This window comes from Boleophthalmus pectinirostris, unplaced genomic scaffold (assembly GCF_026225935.1).
Source record: "Boleophthalmus pectinirostris isolate CB_2022bp ecotype Guang Dong unplaced genomic scaffold, ASM2622593v1 HiC_scaffold_16, whole genome shotgun sequence".
Classification (NCBI taxonomy): Eukaryota; Metazoa; Chordata; class Actinopteri; order Gobiiformes; family Gobiidae; genus Boleophthalmus; species Boleophthalmus pectinirostris.
In genome coordinates, this window is record NW_026571095.1 from 30649772 (window position 1) to 30669550 (window position 19779).

At 42.1% G+C, this 19779-nt stretch overlaps 1 protein-coding gene across 1 annotated transcript in view; it reads right to left on the reverse strand.

Moving 5' to 3' along the window:
* The window catches only part of LOC110166143 (cadherin-18-like), a 174644-nt gene extending 154870 nt beyond the window's left edge, over positions 1 to 19774 (reverse strand). Inside the window, exon 1 of the mRNA XM_055151377.1 lies at positions 19133 to 19774. Coding sequence (XP_055007352.1) covers positions 19133 to 19774 — 642 coding nt within the window. The remainder of the gene's footprint in view (positions 1 to 19132) is intronic.
* Between the last annotated feature and the right edge of the window lie 5 nt (positions 19775 to 19779).

The following is a 19779-nucleotide window of genomic DNA, read 5'->3' on the forward strand; positions in this document are numbered from 1 at the left end:
TGTGTTGGCAACGATTCCCAAGATCAAGAATTTAAAGCCGGAACAAAGAGAATGTTTGGTGAATTTCATCAAGGGGAAAGACGTTATTGCCCTTCTTCCTACGAGATTTGGGAAAAGCTTAAGCCTCATTAGCGGCACATTACATACGTCATGACCAAATAGCAGCGATTGGTTAAATGAAAAATTGTACCCGCCTACCGCCTTCGTAGAAACAGCGGTTTCTACGAAGTGAAACTGGCTGATGAATCAGGCTATCTGCATGTTGGTTCCAAAGAAAAAAATAGTAAAAAAAAACAGAGAAAGAGATCTACACTGAAATTCTTTGAAGCACCCAATTTTTTTTATTTCAATGACGTTTCCACAAGGCCCCATATGTCATATTCAATGAGAATATGACACGTGTGACCTCCACATATGGGGCTTTCACATGTGGGACCTTGGCACATGGGACCTCCACATATGGGACCGTCACACGTGGGCCCTTCACATATGGGGCTTTCACATATGAGCTCTGGACATTGGTCTCAGTGTTTCATATGAACGCATTGATTTTCTCTTCCCTCGTGTCCTGTGTCTGTCTGAGCACTTTATGGGCCTCGGGGTGTGTTCTCAAGTGCTCTATGCCTCTCCTCTCATCCCTCCATTCCTCTCCTATCTCTTTCCCTCTCTCTCCCTTTCCCATCTTCTATCCCCCATCCGCTCTCTCCCTTTCTCCTTCTATCCCCTCTCCCCCTCCTCTCTCCCTTTCCCTTCTTCTCTTCCCATCCTCTCTCTCCCTTTCTCTCTCTCCCCCCTTCCCTCCTCCTTCTTCCCACTCTCTTCCTCTCTCCTCTCCTCTCTCCCCATCCTCTCTCTCTTCCTTACTCTCTCTATCCCCCTCTCATCCCTCCATTCCTCTCCTCTCTCCCCCTCCTCTCTCCTTTTCCCATCTTCTATCCCCCATCCGCTCTCTCCCTTTCTCTTTCTATCCCTCTCTCCCTTTCCCCTCCTCTCTCCCTTTCTCTCTCCCCCCCCCTCTCTCCCCCCTTTGTCTCCTTTTCTCCTCTCTCTCCCTCTCCTCCCTCCTTCTTCCCACTCTCTTCCTCTCTCCTCTCCTCTCTCCTTTTCTGCTCCTCTCTCCCCATCCTCTCTCTCTCCCTTACTCTCTCTATCCCCCTCTCACCCTCCATTCCTCTCCTCTCTCCCCCTCCTCTCTCTCTTTTTCCCCATCTTCTCTCCCCCATCCGCTCTCTCCCTTCCTCTCTCTATCCCCTCTCTCCCTCCTCTCTCCCTTTCCCCCTCCTCTCTCCCCCTTTGTCTCCTTTTCTCCTCTCTCTCCCTCTTCTCTTCCCTCCTTCCTCCCACTCTCTTCCTCTCTCCTTTTCCCCCACTCCCCTCTTTCCTTTTTTTAAGCACTCTCTTCCTTCTTTCTCCCCTCCTCTCTCCCTCTTCCCCTCTCTCTCCCCCTTGTCTCCTCCTCTTTCCTTTTTGCTTTCCCCTCTCTCCACTCTTCTCTATTTCACTCTCTGATAGAGAGAGATTTTGGAGAGATATGTTGAAAGACAAACAGATATATATACAGAAGAAAAAAACCAAAAAACTTTAGAAACAGAATGATGAGAAAGAGAGGAATACATGTAGAGAGGGAGACGGAAGATGGCTGGGGAGATAACAATGGGCAGAAACTGAAAGAAGAGGCACATAAATGGATAAACAGATAGATAGACAGACACAGCTACAGTGAGGAGAAAGAGAGAAGAAATAGAGAGAGAGGTGAGTGATGTAGAAAGAAGTGAGAGAGGCAGATGGAGAGACGAAGAGGCAAAGACAAAAGGGAGAGACAGATGGATCGAGACAATCGAGAGAAATACAGAAAAAAATATCTAACAGAAAGAGTAATGGGAGAGAGACAGTCAGGTGTAGAGAGGAAGGAGGAGAGCGACGGGCAAAGACAGAAGGAAGAGGTAGACAGATGAAGAGATTGAGAGAGGCAGAGAAGGTGTGTGAGAGAAGAGAATAAGAGAGAGTGATATAAAAAGGAGGGAGAGAGGTCCCCGGGGCGATGGACTTCACCTTGAAAGAACCACCAGAGCTGTGTCACGCAATGTCACTGTCAGCCCCGCTCACATCACACGGTCCAGCCCAGTGACCACAGAGACCCGCAGAGAGTCCAGAGGAGTGACCACCAGCCCCCGCCTGGGACCACCGGACCCCGTGACCGCTGGCCCCCCACCTAGTCCAGAGGAGTGACCACTGATTCCTGTGACCACTAACCCCTGTACAGAGTCCAGAGGAGTGACCACTGACCCTTGTGACTGCCAGCCCCCGCAGAGAGTCTAGAGGAGTGAACACCGGCCCCCGTGACCACTACCCTCCGTGACCACTGACCTCTGTGACCACCGCGCCCCGTGACCAAGGCCTCCATAGACAGTCGAGAGGAGTGACCACTGACTCCCGTGACCACTGGCCCCTGTGACCACCACCCATCACCAACGGCCCCCACAGAGAGTCCAAAGGAGTGACGACCGGCCCCTGTCACCATTGGCCCCTGTGACCACCGGCCCATCTGACCACCAGCCCCCACAGAAAGTCCAGAGGAGTGACCGCCAGCCCCCGCTTGTGACCACCGGCCCCCGTGACCACCGGCTCCTGCAGAGAGTCTAGAGGACTGATGACCGGCCCCTGTCACCACTGACCCCTGTGATCACTGGCCCGTCTGACCACCCGCATTCTGACCATCACCTCCCATAGAAAGTCCAGAGGAGTGACCACCAGCCCGCATGACCACCAGCCCCGAGTGACCACCAGCCCCCACCTGTGACCACTGGCCCCCATGACCACCAGCACTCACAGAGAGTCTAGAGAAGTGACCACTGGCCCGTGTGACCACCAGCCCCTGTCACCACCGGTCTCTGTGACCACCGCCCCCACAGAGAGTTCAGAGGAGGGACCTCCGGCCCCCATTACCACTGACCCCTGTGACCACCAGCACCCATCACCAACGGCCCCCACAGACAGTCCAAAGGAGAGACGACTGGCCCCTGTGACCACCGACCCCTGTGACCACCAGCACCAACGGCCCCCACAGAGAGTCCAAAGGAGTGATGACTGGCCCCTGTGACCACCGACCCCTGTGACCACCAGCTTCAGCAACAAGATGCCTGGAGAGAAACAAACACCAATTTGGGATAACTCGCTGTATTTCCAGTGATGGCAACTTGTATGATGAGCCAACAACGCCTAGCAACAGCTGTCTCCTGTTTATTGACGCACAACACTCACAGTAAGACTGAATGTTTTATGTTCCCAGAGAAGAACACATCTCGCACAAGCCAAACCCAGTGCATGAAGTGAAACAAATTCAGACGAGGCTGACAATTAACCAGAAGTAGTTTAGCGTTTATTTTAGCAACGTGTCCTAGCAACACAAACCTCTACAACTCCGTATAGTTTGGGTGACGTCTGTTGCTCACTCAGCTCACAGATGCCCCTCGATTCAGAGTCATGCCAGTCACTATGGAAACGCATTAACCTAACCGAGACAAACCAGTCCAGGTCACCAGAGCTGGACAAAACAAGCCCAAAGTAAATGGCCAAATATATACTGTATAGTGCTTTTCTACCTACAAGGCACTCAAAGCTCTTTACATCAGAAACCCACTCACACACACACACACACACACTCAGCAATGTACACGGACAATACCAATGTCAAGAGCACCAACCTTCAAATGAGAGGATGAGCATTCTACAAACTCAGCTACTACCGCCCAGTCCAGAGTAGGGATGGGCATGATTAATCGATTAATCGATAATTGATCATTAAGAATTTCTTCGATTACGTTCATTTTAATCGACAAACCGAATGTAGGTTGCTGTGCGTAGCGTGACCAAACAGGGGTCCGTACATGTAGCTCTTTGCACTCAGAAGGAGCGAGCAAACACAAACAGTCGGTCAGTCTGCAACGCAAATGCGTATTTAACGATGATTTGTACAAGAAATTCCACGCTTTCCGTTGCGTTCGGGACAAGTGTGAGTCCATGTGCACAGTGTATAAAGCAGCACATATGTTTCGGTGTCCAGTGGGAAAAAGTTTTGCCAGGTGAGAGTCGCGCAATGTCGATGACGAGTCCCCACCTCCCTCCCCCCGTACGGTGTCCTGGTTTTGACAAACGCAAATATGGTCACACTAACCTGTATTCACCTGAGTCATGTCTTTTAATCCGACAGAAATTGACCGCATCAGCGACACAAGAGCTGTAGTTTTATCTTCGCTTCGAGTTTATGCAAATTAGCGATGTGGTTTTAAGTTTCGTTTTTGTGAGAGTTGCGCAAAACTGCGTTAAACACATTATAATCTCAAACGGGATTGATGTGGCTCTAGAGTCGTTACGGTTTATATGTCGTAAAGTTGAATTTATTTATGCAGATTAGTAGTGCAGATAGTAATAATAATGATGATCATTTTAATATAAACACGTTAATGATTAATCGATAATCGATCGTTAATTCTTCCGACGATCGATTAAGAAAATTTCATCGAATGCCCATCCCTAGTCCAGAATGACCACTGGCCCGTGAAGAGACAAACTAGATTTTGATGCTAAGAGAGAGACTGGATATTTAATACCAATTCCAATACCATGATAATAATTTAAAACACTCTTTCTTTAGACAATAGGATGTACTTTTTAGTATTAAATAAGGCTATATTCAGATTGCAGGGCTCAAGTCGGATTTTTTTGCGAGGTCGTGCAAAAAAAAACCTAACCCTAATGCCCCAAAAGTGTCCAGCGTATGTATTGGAGGACACAGCGATGTCACACACAGCGAGCGTGGTCAGTGTTTACGGAAGATGCCTAAATGCTGGGCTTGTCTCCCAAAATATACAGTCCAGTTCTTTCTAAAGTGGACAAGTTACACATCCATGGCCGTGTTGTTTCTTTGATTCTTTAGCCTCCTTATTTTTGGCTACAGGCTCTTCAGTTTTTGTTGACATTGGAGACAGGACCGCCTGTAGCTGCACTCGGCCATTTCTTTGGCAATCATTTCCAAAACCTGACCTGGCCGTTCAGACTGAACTCGCATGTCAAAATATCAGATATGTAGGAATAAGGAGCACATATCCAAGTGGCCTGGGTCACATTTGAAAAAAATCTAATCTGTGTCGTTCAGACTGTCATTAAAACATCAGATACAAATTGCATAGGGGTAAAAAAATTGGCTTTGGGTCACTTCAGGCTGCAGTCTAGTTTTGATACCAGTTTCAGTATCTGATTTTCGATACTTTTCACAACCCTACTCTGAAATGCAAAAGACATCTCCTCTCTAATGTTATCGTGACATTCAGAACTAAATCTATAACTTCTATACTTACATAAACATCTGCATATATTGACCACCAGAGCATGATATAAGATTAAAAAAAAAAAATCCATATCAAACAATTCCTAGAAAGACCTGACCTGTTAGAACAGGTCAAATCTGTAGAGAGGCAACACTGTTTACAGTCAGAATACTTGTTTTTCTAGGTATAAAACCACCTATAATTGAATAAATAAAGGTAGAGCTGTTTAATGTCATACTGTGGAACATTCCAGGCAGAGCAAACAAGCAGAAAAAAGCAGGTGAGCTCCAACCAAAAAGCAGTGCAACTTTAAGTCCAAAAAGCACATTTAAAACACAGGAAATGTTTTAATACCTTTGCGCTTTATAAAGTTTCACAAACAGATTTTGGTGGTCATTAGTCACCATGTAGGTGATTATCCCCGAGCAAGTTTCTTTTTTTTTTTTTTTTTTTTTTTTTGAAGTCTCAGGTCCAGAACCAGGATGTGGGCGGTCAGTGTTGAACTCTGTTATACAAAATCACAAACATTTTTGGAGCTTTCTTCCATATCTCTACTTACATAAACATCCGTATATTGGCACAAGAGTTTGATATTAGCTGAAAGAAATATAAAAAAAAAATAAAATCCATATCAGACAAATTCTAACAGTGCCACCAAAATCTCATTAGGAGTTACAGTGAGTTCTAAGCAGAGCCTGGCAGACGATGCGTTCAGGGTCACACCGTGAGTGTAGGACATGTATAATTGAGCTGCTCTGTGAAGCGTGGTCACAACCGCTTCCTCCGTTCACTCGCTACACTGTAAAATGTTCAAATATTTAGCAGAGAATGAAACAGCAGACGGATGGGAAAATAATATTGAGTTTGGTGGTGGTTTAAAGGGCTCATGTAACGCAGTTTTCTAATCTGTGTTGTAGCAGCTTAATTTTACTTTTAGTTGAGTAGAGATTGGAAATTCCTGGGATGAAATCATTCAAATGATTCTAGTGAAGGTGTATAGAGTTTAAAAACACAGTGGAGCACTTCCAAGTGTTTTATAATTAAGAGAAGAATGGAGCCTAAATATGCAGGGTATTAATTATGTATTAAATAGTGTTGCAGTCAAGACCGCACTAATCGAGACCAAGACCCGAGAACAGGACAACACCAAGACTTTTAAAGGCAGAGACTGAGACAAGACCGAGACCACAGCCCATCAAGACCAACTCGAGACCATCTTTGTAATTTTAGACATTTATTTGTATTTTACAGTTATTTTGGGACATATATATGTCAGTGTTTTGATCACTCATCGAGGATCAGACCTCAAGACCGAGACAAGACTGAGTCCAAGCACCTTCAAAACCAAGACAAGACTGAGTCCAAGCTTCTTCAAGACCGATATAAGACCGAGTCCAAGCTTCTAAAGAGAAAGAGACAAGACTAAGTCCAAGCGCCTTCAAGAATAAGACAAGACCGAGTCCAAACACCTTCAAGATTGAGACAAGACCGCGTCCAAGCTTCTAAAGAGAAAGAGACAAGACCGAGTCCTAGCGTCTTCAAGACCAAGTCCAAGTGCCTTCAAGACCGAGACAAGATCGAGTCCTAGTGTCTTCAAGAATAAGACAAGACCGAGTCCAACCATCTTCAAGACCAAGTCCAAGTGCCTTCAAGACCGAGACAAGATCGAGTCCTAGTGTCTTCAAGAATAAGACAAGACCAAGTCCTAGCGTCTTCAAGACCAAGTCCAAGTGCCTTCAAGACCGAGACAAGGTCGAGTCCTAGTGTCTTCAAGAATAAGACAAGACCGAGTCCAACCATCTTCAAGACCAAGTCCAAGCGCCTTCAAGACTGAAACAAGACCAAGTCCAAGTGCCTTCAAGACCGAGACAAGACCGAGTCCAAGCGCCTTCAAGACTGAGACAAGACCGAATCCAAGCACCTTCGAGATCAAGATAAGACTGAGTCCAAGTGCCTACAAGACCGAGATAAGACTGAGTCCAAGTGCCTACAAGACCGAGATAAAACCGACTCCAAGCACCTTCAAGACCGAGACAAGACCAAGTCCAAGCGCCTTCAAGACCGAGACAAGATTGAGTACAAGCACCTTTGAGATAGAGACAAGACCGAGTGCAAGCACCTTCAAGACCGAGACAAGACAGAGTCCAAGCAAGGTTGAGTCTGAGATGAGACCAAGACTGTAAAAAAATGATCTCAAGGCCGGTCTCAAGACCAAGACCGGTCTTGAGTACTACAACATGTGTGAACGAAACAAAACTCCAGGTATGTTTCTGATAAGGAAACATTAAAATGTAGATCAGAAAATACACCTTTACTAGAATCATTTGGATCATTTCAGTCCTGGAATTCCAAATTTCTACTGAACAAAAGGTAAAAGCTGGTTATTAACTCGAAAAAACCACCGCTTCATGACATCACAAAATGGAAGAGAGCATTTTCAACTTTGGAGACGTAGACAGACTAAAAATAAAGGGTTACTAAAACATGTGAATGAAAGAAAACACGACTCCAGGTACATTTTTGATGAGGTAACAGCATTCTAACACGACTCAAAGCTCACAAGAGTCAGTTTTGTTTAATATACTGTAGACTTTTAAAGACAGAGGGGAGGAGGAGGGTCTAGTGTTAAATAGTTGATGCGAGCAGAGATGATGACAGGACATATGACACAGAAGTGCTCTCAGACGCAGCGCCGAGGTACTAAATGTTAATGAAGGAACAAATGAATGGAGACGCCTGCAACGCTACAGCCCATAGGTTTAAAAACGAGGTATGGAGCTCCACAGTGGTTCTAAAACTACATTTCCATTCATTTTTCCCATGGACTTTTCGAGAAATTCAAATATTCACAGTTCTAAGACAAAAGTGCATTGTGTAACTTCTTTAGTTTTTTTTTGGAGGGTCAGTCAAACGCTTTTCTCCGTGGAGATGTTATTGCTTTGTCTGTAATGTTTCACAGTGGTATTAAACCTTTCTATCGCCATGGAGACCAAACCAGACTGACTTACAGCTCAGATCTGTGGACAGGATTCTAACTCTTTTTCACTGACAAAATTTCAAAACTTTTCCATGACTTTTTCATGACCTGTGTAGAATTTATCAGAGTTTTAGGGCTAAATCTGAAATATTAAATCTTTCCACTCACCTTATGGTTTGGTTTTAGACTTTTTTAACATTTCAAAATACTGTCTGTGCATTTATTGTTGTTTCTTTTAAACTAAAGGCGCAAACGTTCGGAAATAATCATAATAGCCTAATGAGAACTTAACAGAATGCTGCAGTTGTGTGAAAGAGACACTAAAATTCCATGACTTTTCTAAAACTTTCAGTGAATTTACAAAGTTTGGTGAGTTTTCCAGGCCTAGAAAATAACATTTTCAATTTCCATGACTTTTCCAGGACTTCCATGACTGTAGGAACCCTGTGTGGAGACGGCGGCCCCGATCACAGTCAGAATGTGTGTTTTTTTCTAGGTATTTTTAAGCTACAAAACCATCTGTAATTAAATAAATATAAAGTAGGGCTGTTTAATGTTATACTGTGGAACATTTACAGCAGAGCAATGTTATATCCATAGCAACAAGCAGGTGACGGACCCCCAACCAGTAACAAAGTGCATCAATAAGTCCAAAGGGCACATTTAAAATGCAAGATTCAGCAGAATGTTTAAATAAGTTTGAGGTTTATAAAGTTTCAGAAACAGATTTTCACTAAAATTATAGGTGTTGAGGTCATTAATCACAACGTAGCTGATTATGCCCAAAAGTCTATGAGAAAAATGGATATGAATTTTCCGAAACCAGGGAGTGGGCAGTCAGCCTTGAGCTCCATTATGAAAAATCTACTTTTTTGGAGCTTTCTGCCATATTATAGCATGGAGGATTTAGATGTAATCCATGCATTTTTGAGTAATTTAGCAATCTCGCCATAAATACACTACTGGTTTTAGAAGATTTAGAACACCCTAATTTTTCCAGTTATTTATTGTAATTCAAGTCGTGCAAGTCCAGTGAAGAGCTTGAAATGGTACAAAGGTAAAAGCTGAACAGACAGAGGTTAAAAAAAAAAGATACAACATACAAAACACAAGTCCAAGCTCTGCCAAAACTACCTGAGGAAAAAAGAACAAGATGATAAACTTAAAAACATGATGTGTCCAGCACAGTCTCCAGACTTAAACCCCATCGAGCTGATTTGGGATGAACTGGACAGAAGAGTGAAAGCCAAGAAACCTACAAGTGCCACACATTTATGAAAACTTCTGCAACAGACTCGGGAAGAACTTTCTGAAGAATATTTGATTTCTACTGTAAAAAGAACGAGCCACGAGTGTGTTCAGCTGTTATATCTGCCAAAGGTGGACACTTTAATGAATCAAAAGTTTAGAATAGATGGATAGATAGTTAGTATCCAGATTCCAGAGAGTTTGTATAAATTTACAGATTTCAGAGAGCTAGTTGTAAAGAAGAAACCTGTATCAGATTCCACATAGTTAGTAGAAGGAGTAGAAGTAAAAAATTGTTATGTCATAGATAGTAATCTCAAGACCCGAGTGTTTAAGTGTGGAAGGAAATTTAATCTCTGTAAAGTGCTTTGTGTTGCATTTTTGTATGAAAACCGCTCTATAAATAAAGTTTGATTGATTGATTGATTGAATACGTTTGGGTCAAGAAGTAAACAGTAAACTGAAAGAAAATGGAAAAAGTGTAGTGTTCTAAAACTTTTGACTGGTAGTGTCTACAAAAACATGATACAAAAATGTACACAGCAACTTGACAAACCTGATGCGACGTGCAGTAGTTTCATTACACGGTGATTGTGTTGTGAAGGCGCTCTGAGGGGGGAGCGACTTGGCACGGGGAGCAACGAGAAGTGAGGCTCAGAGTGAAACTTATTAAACATTTAGCATTTTCAAAACAATAAAAGCTAACATGGTGATCTAAATATGTTATGAGTTAGTAGTTAAAACCCCATAGAATTCAAATACAGCACGGGAAACAGTCTGTCACCAGGTTGGACGGTGATTTTAAATTTGACAAACAAGTAAATGCAATTGTACAATCTGTTTTTTTATCATTTGCGGCTTTTATCTAAAATTAAACCTTTTTTTTTTTAATCTTTTAAGTCATTTGAACAAGTCACACATGATTTTATCTCCTCTCGTTTAGACGATTGTAATGGACTTTTTTCCGGCATCAGCCACGACGCACTTTCTCGCTTACAGTTAGTCCAAAATTCTGCTGCGCGCCTTTAACCGGAACCAAAAAACGTGAGCACATTACCCCAATTTTAGTGTTGTTGTACAAGCTTCCAGTTCGTTTTAGAGTTGATTTTAAGATTTTATTGTTTGTTTTTAAAGCTTTTAATGGACTGGCGCCACAGTACATCTCGGACCTCATCCAGATTTACTCTCCAGCGGGCTCTGAGGTCCGAGGGCCAGCTCCCGATCATGGTGCCTAAAATGAGACTTAAAATCAGGGGGACAAGGCCTTCTCTGTGGCTGGACCCAAACTCTGGAACGCTCGGCCCCTCCACGTCCGAATAGCGTTTTAAATCTCGTCTTAAGATTCACTTTTATTCTCTGGCTTTTAACACCACGAGCTGTGTGGTCCTCTGTGTCTTTTATTTATTTTATTTTTTTATTTTACAGTTCATTTTTTTACTATTCATTATTTAATATTATGCTATTTTATGTTTTTTTTTGTTTTGTTTTTTGTTTGTTTGTTTTTTTTTGCTTTTATTTATTTATTTATTATGGATTGATATGACAAAATTTTAGCAGTTTACCTTTTTATGGTCTTTATTTTATGATCTCTATTCAGCACTTCGGAAACAGCTTTCTTTGGAAAATGCGCAACAGAAATAAAGTACATTTGGATTTGAAATACCATCTTCTGAAAACTGTGAAGAAGCTTTATAACTGAAGACCATTAGCTGAGTCTAGAGGAGGGAGGAGGCTAACAGTTTTGTGTCCTGATGATGCATTCAGGTAGTGTACGACTCCGGAGCACTCATAAGTGTGTGTGTGTGTGTGTGTGACACTCTGAAGCGGGCAGCCAAGTCTCTCAAGTCTGCTGCACTTTGAACACAACCTGGAGCCAATGAGGAGTGCCACAGCTGTAATGGACCTTGACTCACACATACACATACGGAAGTGGAAGTACTCACCTAAAGAGCAGGTTAGAGAACTAGGATGGTTGGAAGATGCATTTGTGCACATTTGGAGAATACTACTTTGAATAAAATAAAATGGCTACCGCACTTCCTGCTCCATTCATTGTGTACTGAGAATTATCCGAGTAGTGCTAAAATAAATCGCCACCTAGCGCCTCCGCTCAATGTCATTTCTCTCCAGCAACTAGGTCAGGAATCGGAATACACTAGACGGTTCGCAAAAACCCCAGAAGTGCGAGTTCGGGCACCAGCCAATCAGCGAAGAGCCATATATTCAGTGTTGTCAACGATTCCAGAGATCGAGGATTTAAAGACGGAATAAAGAGAATGTTTGGTGAATTTTATCAAGGAAAAACACATTATTGTCCTTCTTCCTATGGGATTTGGGAAAAGCTTAATATACCAGTTAGCCCCATTAACCCCGAATTACATACGTCACGAACCAAATAGCAGCGATTGGTTCAATAAAAAAAAAGGACCTGCGTACCACTGAGCGAACAAATCCTAATGATGCGAGGTCAGACTGTTTACTGGGTAATTGTCGGGGGCAGTGACCGTGCCAAGAGACCGTTATCATTTTTTGGCTATTAAGAGCAAAATTTTCAGGAATGAAAGCTATTATTTGCTCTTATGCGTCAGTCCATATGAAATCAGCCGCCCTCCCCTATGAGCCGTCTCAGATTTGGCTGAATTAAAAAAAAAAAAAATTTGTACAGTATCCACATGAAGGCTCAGAAAAGTGTGAGATTGTTGTCAGAAATGGTCATTCTCTCAAATATTCAGGTTCAGCTGTTACTTTGTAAATATCTGCTTGGAGTAAATAGATCTTGGACCTCAAAAATAAAAAAAAAATAAATAAATTGAGTGGCAACCAAATGTGAGATTTTGGGGGCCCACAGAGCTCCCCTTAATAAAGATACCTAATATCTGACAACAGATTCAGAATCTATGACCAAGAATCTACCATAATACACATTCTCAGCTTCCTAGCTCTATGTTTAATGAAGTAATGGTCTCTCAAACATGCTTATAAATTAAGGCTTCTGAAAAATTAAGCATGTCCCCAAAATTTCAATGGTCCGTAACTCAGGGCTGACTGAAGCGATTGAGCAAAAAATTTAGATTCTTTCATTTGGCTATTTTAGAAATTTTTTGAATTTTTTTCAGCCAAATCTGAGATGGCTCATAGGGGAGGGATCAGAGGGGGAGATCTGGACTGACGCATAAGAGCAAATAGTAGTTTTCATTTGCTGAAAATTTTGATCTTAATTGCCAAAAAAATGGTAACGGTCTTCTGGTTCAGGCTACTGCCCCTGATAATTACCCAGTGGAAAAGTAAAATAAAAGATGTGTATCTTACTGAGTGAATAACTGCGAGGTTACAAATGAAGACAGATTTATTCATGGACAAATGATCTTCAATTCAAGCCTATATTTCAAATGGATGATTATGTTTGTGTATGTGTGTGTTTATGGTTTATGGGCAATATTATCAATAATAAATGAGGAGACAATGGGTATAACTGCATCTACACTGTAACTTTAACTATATGGCTTACACCAAAAAAAATATTTAATTAAAATAAGTTCAGTAAATGACTAAATAAATAAATAACAGAGATCATAAAATTGTGTAATATGGGCTCTTTAAGTCTAGGACCATCTTGTTCTCATTCTTATTCATTCACTATACAAGATTCATATTTTACTCCTCATTTCTTATTGCTTACGGTACCGCGCTTTAAAAGGCCTGGACCACTTTGACATGTGTTATCTCCCGCTCTCTCCACACGTACCACAGGAGAATTGGCCTCAACACTTTTAGCCCATTCTCCTCCAAGGTCCTGGCTCTCCGTTTTTCCATCTCCTCCCGAGTCCTCCTCTTTCAGAAATATGTTTTAATGCCCCCAGCGATCCGACTCTATAAAGCAGATCACATTTGCTGCAGAGGGAAAGCAGAGGTTTTCTTCGAAGGGAAAAAAAAAAAAAGATGGCATACATTGTAAAAGCGAAGTTACTCAGAATGCATTTGAAGTCCTGCCAAGGTGCTTACGCAGAGGAACACTCACGTCTGGCAGCGAGCCTGTTGTACGAAATGTTACGAAGCCTTTCAATTTGTGTAGTTCCGAGAAGGTTAATTTGTTCAAATGAAGTGTGAAATCAAACCAGACAACAGTATGTTCTTCCATTTCCTATTTCCTGTCGGTGACCGAATCATGGCCTGTTTGCATTTAGCTTTCAGCCAATTATGTCTCAAGGTTTTCGTACAAATGCACTTTCTTTCCTCTCCTTTGTCCTCCTCTCTTGGTCAACTGTAGAAGCAGAAGCAGAAAACTCACCAACCTTTCCGTCTCTTCCTTTTAATCTGTACCAATGACCTTTCTCTGCCTGCCCAACTATTCCTCAGACTGTATATTGAAAATGAATGTATAAATGAAAATGTGTCCACGCTGAAACCATGAACACTTTTGAATTAGCTTTAGTATGAAGTGTGAAAGCTTTCGGAAATATTTGTGTGCATAGTATGTAAATCCGTGCATATTTGGCTGTAGTTGAGCATAAAATAAACATTCGTAAAATCTTGAATGAGTCCTGTCATATGAAAGATGTATTTTGGGTATTTTGTCCATCAGAATACGAATTGAAAAGATACGACATCAAGAATTACAATCATGAAATTAAAATTTACGATTACACTTTCTTCAGTACAAATATGAATTCACAGACACAGATTTACTGTCAGAAATCTGTCATCATTTCAGAGGCATTATTTATTGAGCAGAAGAAACATCAATTGAGATGCCGGACTTTTGCGCCGCATACGGACTGAACCAGGACTGAACCAGGACTGAACCAGGACTGAACCAGGACTGAACCAGGACCGAACTTGGTGCAAACAAGGACTGAATTAGTAAGTAAGTTTTTATCTATATAGCGCTTTTCACAGATATATGTCACAAAGACACTTTTACAGAGCATTATTCAGCACTGTTCATTCACTCCACCCCCGGTGGTGGTAAGCTGCCCTGGGTCAGACCAACGGAAGCGCGGCTGCCATGCCAATCAGCGCCATAGGTCCCTCTGAACACCACCATCACTCACACACACACCACTTTCATATTAGGCAATGTGGGTGAACTGTCTTGTCTAAGGACACGATGACGGTTTTTGTGACCTCATTGTGGCACCTGATTTTCCCAGCGGTCTCCCATCCGGTACTAACCAGGCCCGGCCCTGCTTAGCTTCTGAGATCTGACGGAATTAGACTTTAAAGCAAGGCAAGCTGGTATGGCCAGGATGAGGACAAAAACAAGACAAAACCAGGACTAAACCAGAGCTGAGGGATTGGGGAGGGGCCTAGAGGTGCGCCCATGTAGACCGTCGGTTGACCGCGGGCAAAAGAACCGGCACAGAGCTCCACACCCCATGGGGCTAAGTGCCACTTTCACTCGATCGCGTTTTGCGGACACCCTGCTTCAAAGGCTCGGAGTTCTCCCTCTCTCTCTCTCTCTTTCTCTCTCAAGTCCAAGATTAGACCTGGTTTAGACCTGGTTTAGTCCCGGTTCATTCCTGGTTCAGTCCTGGTCCAGTCCGTATGTGGCACAAAACTCCGGCATCTTGATCGATGTTTTTTGTGCTCAATAAACAGACAGATTTTTGACAGCAGAGTTGCACCTGTGAATTCGTATTTGTACAGAAGAAAGCGTAAATTTTCATTTCGTGATTGTAATTCTTGATGCCGTAACCTTTCAATTCGTATTCTGATGGATAAAATACGCACAATATATCTTACAACAACGACTGGACTCATTTGAGAGTTTATGAATATTTATTTCATGCTCATCTACAGCCAAATATGCACGGATTTCCCAAATATGCACTGATTTCTAACCTATGCAGGGGAATATTTCTGAAAGCTTTCATACTCCATCATGTTTCCTTGTGTTATGTTCAAGCAGATTTGACTTTTATTTGGCAAAACTAGAGCCAAGCAGTGATGCAGAAGAATGATCCACGGAGTGCAGATGTGAACAGCAGCTGGCTCCAGGACATGACATGATGACTCTTCACAAGATTCTGTTTTCATCCACAGTCCAGTTCAGATGATAAAAGAGGACACATTTGTAATATCACAGCTTGACTTCTCTCGCTCTGCTCGCTGTGCGCTATTCACCAGCCTCTCTCCGGAGTGATATGAAGTGAGTTCTACACATGATCAATCTGAACGGCTCTCGCTGAAAGAGATTGGAAAATGTGAAATGTCATGACAGTTATTTGAACCTAAACTAAACTAAAAACCGAGTCAGACAGAATCACAGGATAAGGAGTAAGGGATCAGGAGGAACTGTCCAAGCTCTAAAAGAAAAAAAACTGAACATGTGGTATTAGGAAAACTGTGTGTCAGGTGTTGATATATCAGGAGGTTTGCAATGAGATCATGTTGTAAAACTTTAAGAGGCAGGAGTGCTACTTGGATGTGCAGAGATTGTGCAAAATTGTCCTCTTGGTGCTCTTGAGGGTAGGGACCAGTCTCGAATACTAAGTTGAAAAAGCTGAGGCACTCAAAAAAGTACAAAATGATGAAAAGCTTTTAATACCACATGGCAGATAAAGTTAAAATCACGTCAACGCCTTTCGGGCTGTTCACAGTGGGCTTGCCTACAGTCCCCTGGTGCATGATGGGACATGTAGGCTGAACAGATTTTAGTTACAAGCTATTTATTCATCAGCCGGTTTCACTTCGTAGAAACTGTCTGACCTCGCAGGGTTAGAATTTGTTCGCTCGACAGTAGGCGGGTACTTTTTATCATTTAACCAATCGCTGCTATTTCGTAGTCACGTGTGTAATGCGTCACTAACGGGCCTAACTGGTGTATTAAGCTTTTCCCAAATCCAGTAGGAAGAAGGTCAATAATGTCTTTCCCCTTGATGAAATTCACCAAACATTCTCTTTGTTCCGGGTTTAAATCCTCGATCTCAGGAATCGTTGACAACTAGGAATGTACGGCTTTTTGCTGATTGGCTGGTGCCCAAACTCACACTTCTGGGATTTTTGCAAACTGTCTAGTGTATTCTGATTCCTCACCTAGTAGTCACTGGAGAGAAATGAAATTGAGTGGAGGCACTAGGTGGCATTTAAGATAATGTATAATAAAAAAATACAAGATATAAATAGTACAATTCCCAACAACACATACATAGAAAAATACACAGAATAAAACGATATATAGAGAGTAAAAAATACAAAAGTGCTACAGATGCAACATGTATAATGTGTATAATATATTAAAGGGCAAGCCTTAAACAGTTTCATGGAGACAAAGATCTTAAAAATAAGAATAGATTGCACATTTAAAGCTTGTAGTTTTAAAGAAAGGGGGAGAAATCTAACTCTCCGTAAAGTCCTGAAAACTGGGTATCCTTGAGAGTGTAGATCCAGTAGGACTTTTCTGTAGTAGTTTTGTTCAGTTTATCTCCTCTTGTTATTGTTTCTTTAATATGTTCAATTCCACAGATTTTTAGGCTTTTACAGCTGCCATGTTGTACAATCCGATTATGTCATAACTCTGATGAAGGGCTTGGAGATTTCTTGTTTTTTAAATAAATACATAAACTTATGAAGCACAAGCCTTTGTTTAGGATTGGCTTCACAAACTCAATTAAAATGCTTTCAACCGACAACACTCATGTCTTTGGGGCTGAATAACGGCACCACTTGTGAACGCTGAATTTCACATGTGTTTATGTACTCTGACGGAGAAGAGACTTTTCCTCACTCATGAAGTGTTCTTATGACACACATTTTCTTAACTAAAAATGTTCTTTTGGAAGAGCAAATCCTGCAAACACTTGTAAATCCAGTCAAACACTTGCATGAACAAAAATCGAATATTCTACAGGTTTTGAATATTTTCACTGATAATGCAACTGAAAATTCAATACTTCCATGATTGTAAGTTATATATTTTTTGTATTATTTCAGACATTTATGTGGAGTTTCATGGAGCATGCGGTGTGATTGGTCTGACACTTTACAGGCTGCTGTTCTGCTGTGATAGTGACAGTCCCAGTGCGCTCCATATGGGCCACTGGCTGAGACTTACATGTGCACTCAAAGTCTGATTCACATCTGATTTATTTTTAAGATTTTTAGATTATTTAAATGAAATGTAAAAAGCCAAATCTGTGTCCCTGATGCAGTGAGGTTTGAAAGTATGGCGTCTGTTTTTCTTTTTCTTTTGGTACTTATAGATTATACACGACTAGAGATGTGAGAACTGAATTGCCCTTTGGGATTAATAAAGTTGTTGATTGATTGATTGAAATCATCTCATTTCTGATGTGATCCCTCTGATCACACAGCCTGATTCATCTGCTGGTTTCACTTTGTGGATACCGTCTGACCTCGCAGCGTTAGTTTGTTCGCTCGAAGGTAGGAGGGTACTTTTATAAATTTAACCAATTGCTGCTATTTGGTAGTGACGTATGTAATGCGCCGCTAACGGAGCTAACTGGTATATTAAGCTTTTCCCAAATCCCGTAGGAACAAGGGCAATAACGTTTTTCCCCTTGATAAAATTCACCAAACATTCTCTTTGTTCCGACTTTAAATCCTCAATCTCCGGAATTGTTGCCAACACAGAATATATGGCTCTTCGTTGATTGGCTGGTGGCCGGACTCGCACTTCCGGGGTTCTTGCAAACCGTGTAGTGTATTCTAATTCCTGAACTAGTCGCAGGAGAGAAATTAAATTGAGCGGAGGCCTGGTTACTGATCACTCACATCAGATTTTGCAGTTTACATGTCATTTAAACAGGCTACCTTACAGGTCTAGAAATCAGATTGTAATCACATTTCGGTGCATGTAAATAGGCCTATTGTTAGAGCCCCGTGCCTGGTCGCTGCACTGAATTCAACACTGCACAACCTCCAGACCCTCATAACCCCCATGACCCATCCCCCCCCCATGCACTTTTATATCAGTTTTTACCCCAGTAATGACAGAGAAATCAGATGTAAAGCAGATCAGTCTGCTGTAGATGTTTTGAACATTTTAAGTAAAAGCATGAAATCCATTCTGGACACTACTGGTCAAAAGTTTGAGAACACTCCAATTTTTCCAGTTATTTATTGCAATTCAAGTCGTGCAAGTCCAATGAAGAGCTTGAAATGGTGCAAAGGTAAGAACTGAACAGTCAGACGTAAAAGATAAAAGATAAAAGAACAAAACGCAAGTCCAAGCTCTGCCAAAACCACCTCAGTAAAAAAAAGAACAAGATGGTAAACTTGAAAACATGAAGTGTTCAGCACAGTCTCCAGACTTAAAGGCCATCGAGCTGGTTTTGGATGAACTGGACAGAAGAGTGAAAGCAAAGCAACCTACAAGTGCCACACATTTATGGGAAATTTTGCAACAGACTTGGGAAGAACTTTCTGAAGAATATTTGATTTCTATTGTAAAAAGAACGAGCCACGAGTGTGTTCAGCTGTTATATCTGCCAAAAGTGGACACTTTCATGAATCAAAAGTTTAGATTTTGGTCAGCAGTAAACAGTAACAAACTGGACAAAGTGTGATGTTCTAAAACTTTTGACTGGTAGTGTTGGATTCAAACCATAGAAGTTCTTACCTTTCCAACGTACTGCGGCTCAGGTCCCATGTGCTCCTCCAGAACATAGAACTGGTTCCAGACCCATCCTCTCTTGGGCTTGTGAGGTTCTTTACTATCCACATCCTCAGTTTTGGTCAGGTTCTTGCCTGCTCTTGGCTGGGACCTATCCTCAGGTTTGGAGATCTTTGCGTCCACTTTAGGAACAGCCATCGATGAAGACTTGAGTTTCGAACGAGTTTTGGTCATTGTTGGCGAACTTGAACTAAGACTGGACGTGCCGTTGGAGCTACTTTTTGACATCAACTTGTTCCCCAAACTAATTTTTGATTTCGATTTGCTCTGTAAAGATTCCTTGGTGGCATTATTCCTTTGTTGCCTCAAGTTAGCTACATATTTGTCTAATGGCTGCAATTTGAGTCTTGAGTTTAAATCCTTGTTTTGGGGCCTACGATATTCAACGGATTCCAATCGACTTTCAGTACTAGTCCTGCTCCAAGGATTGCGTCGAGACTTGGAGGTCACTTGTTGAGATCTTTGGTCAGCTGAAGAACCAGAGATGGGACCAGATATTTTGGAATCACCCTGGATCCCACAGCCAGTCTGGGTGATGGAACATAGGAAGACCAGCACAGGACCAAGAACGCAGAGCCGAACTTTCATTGTAA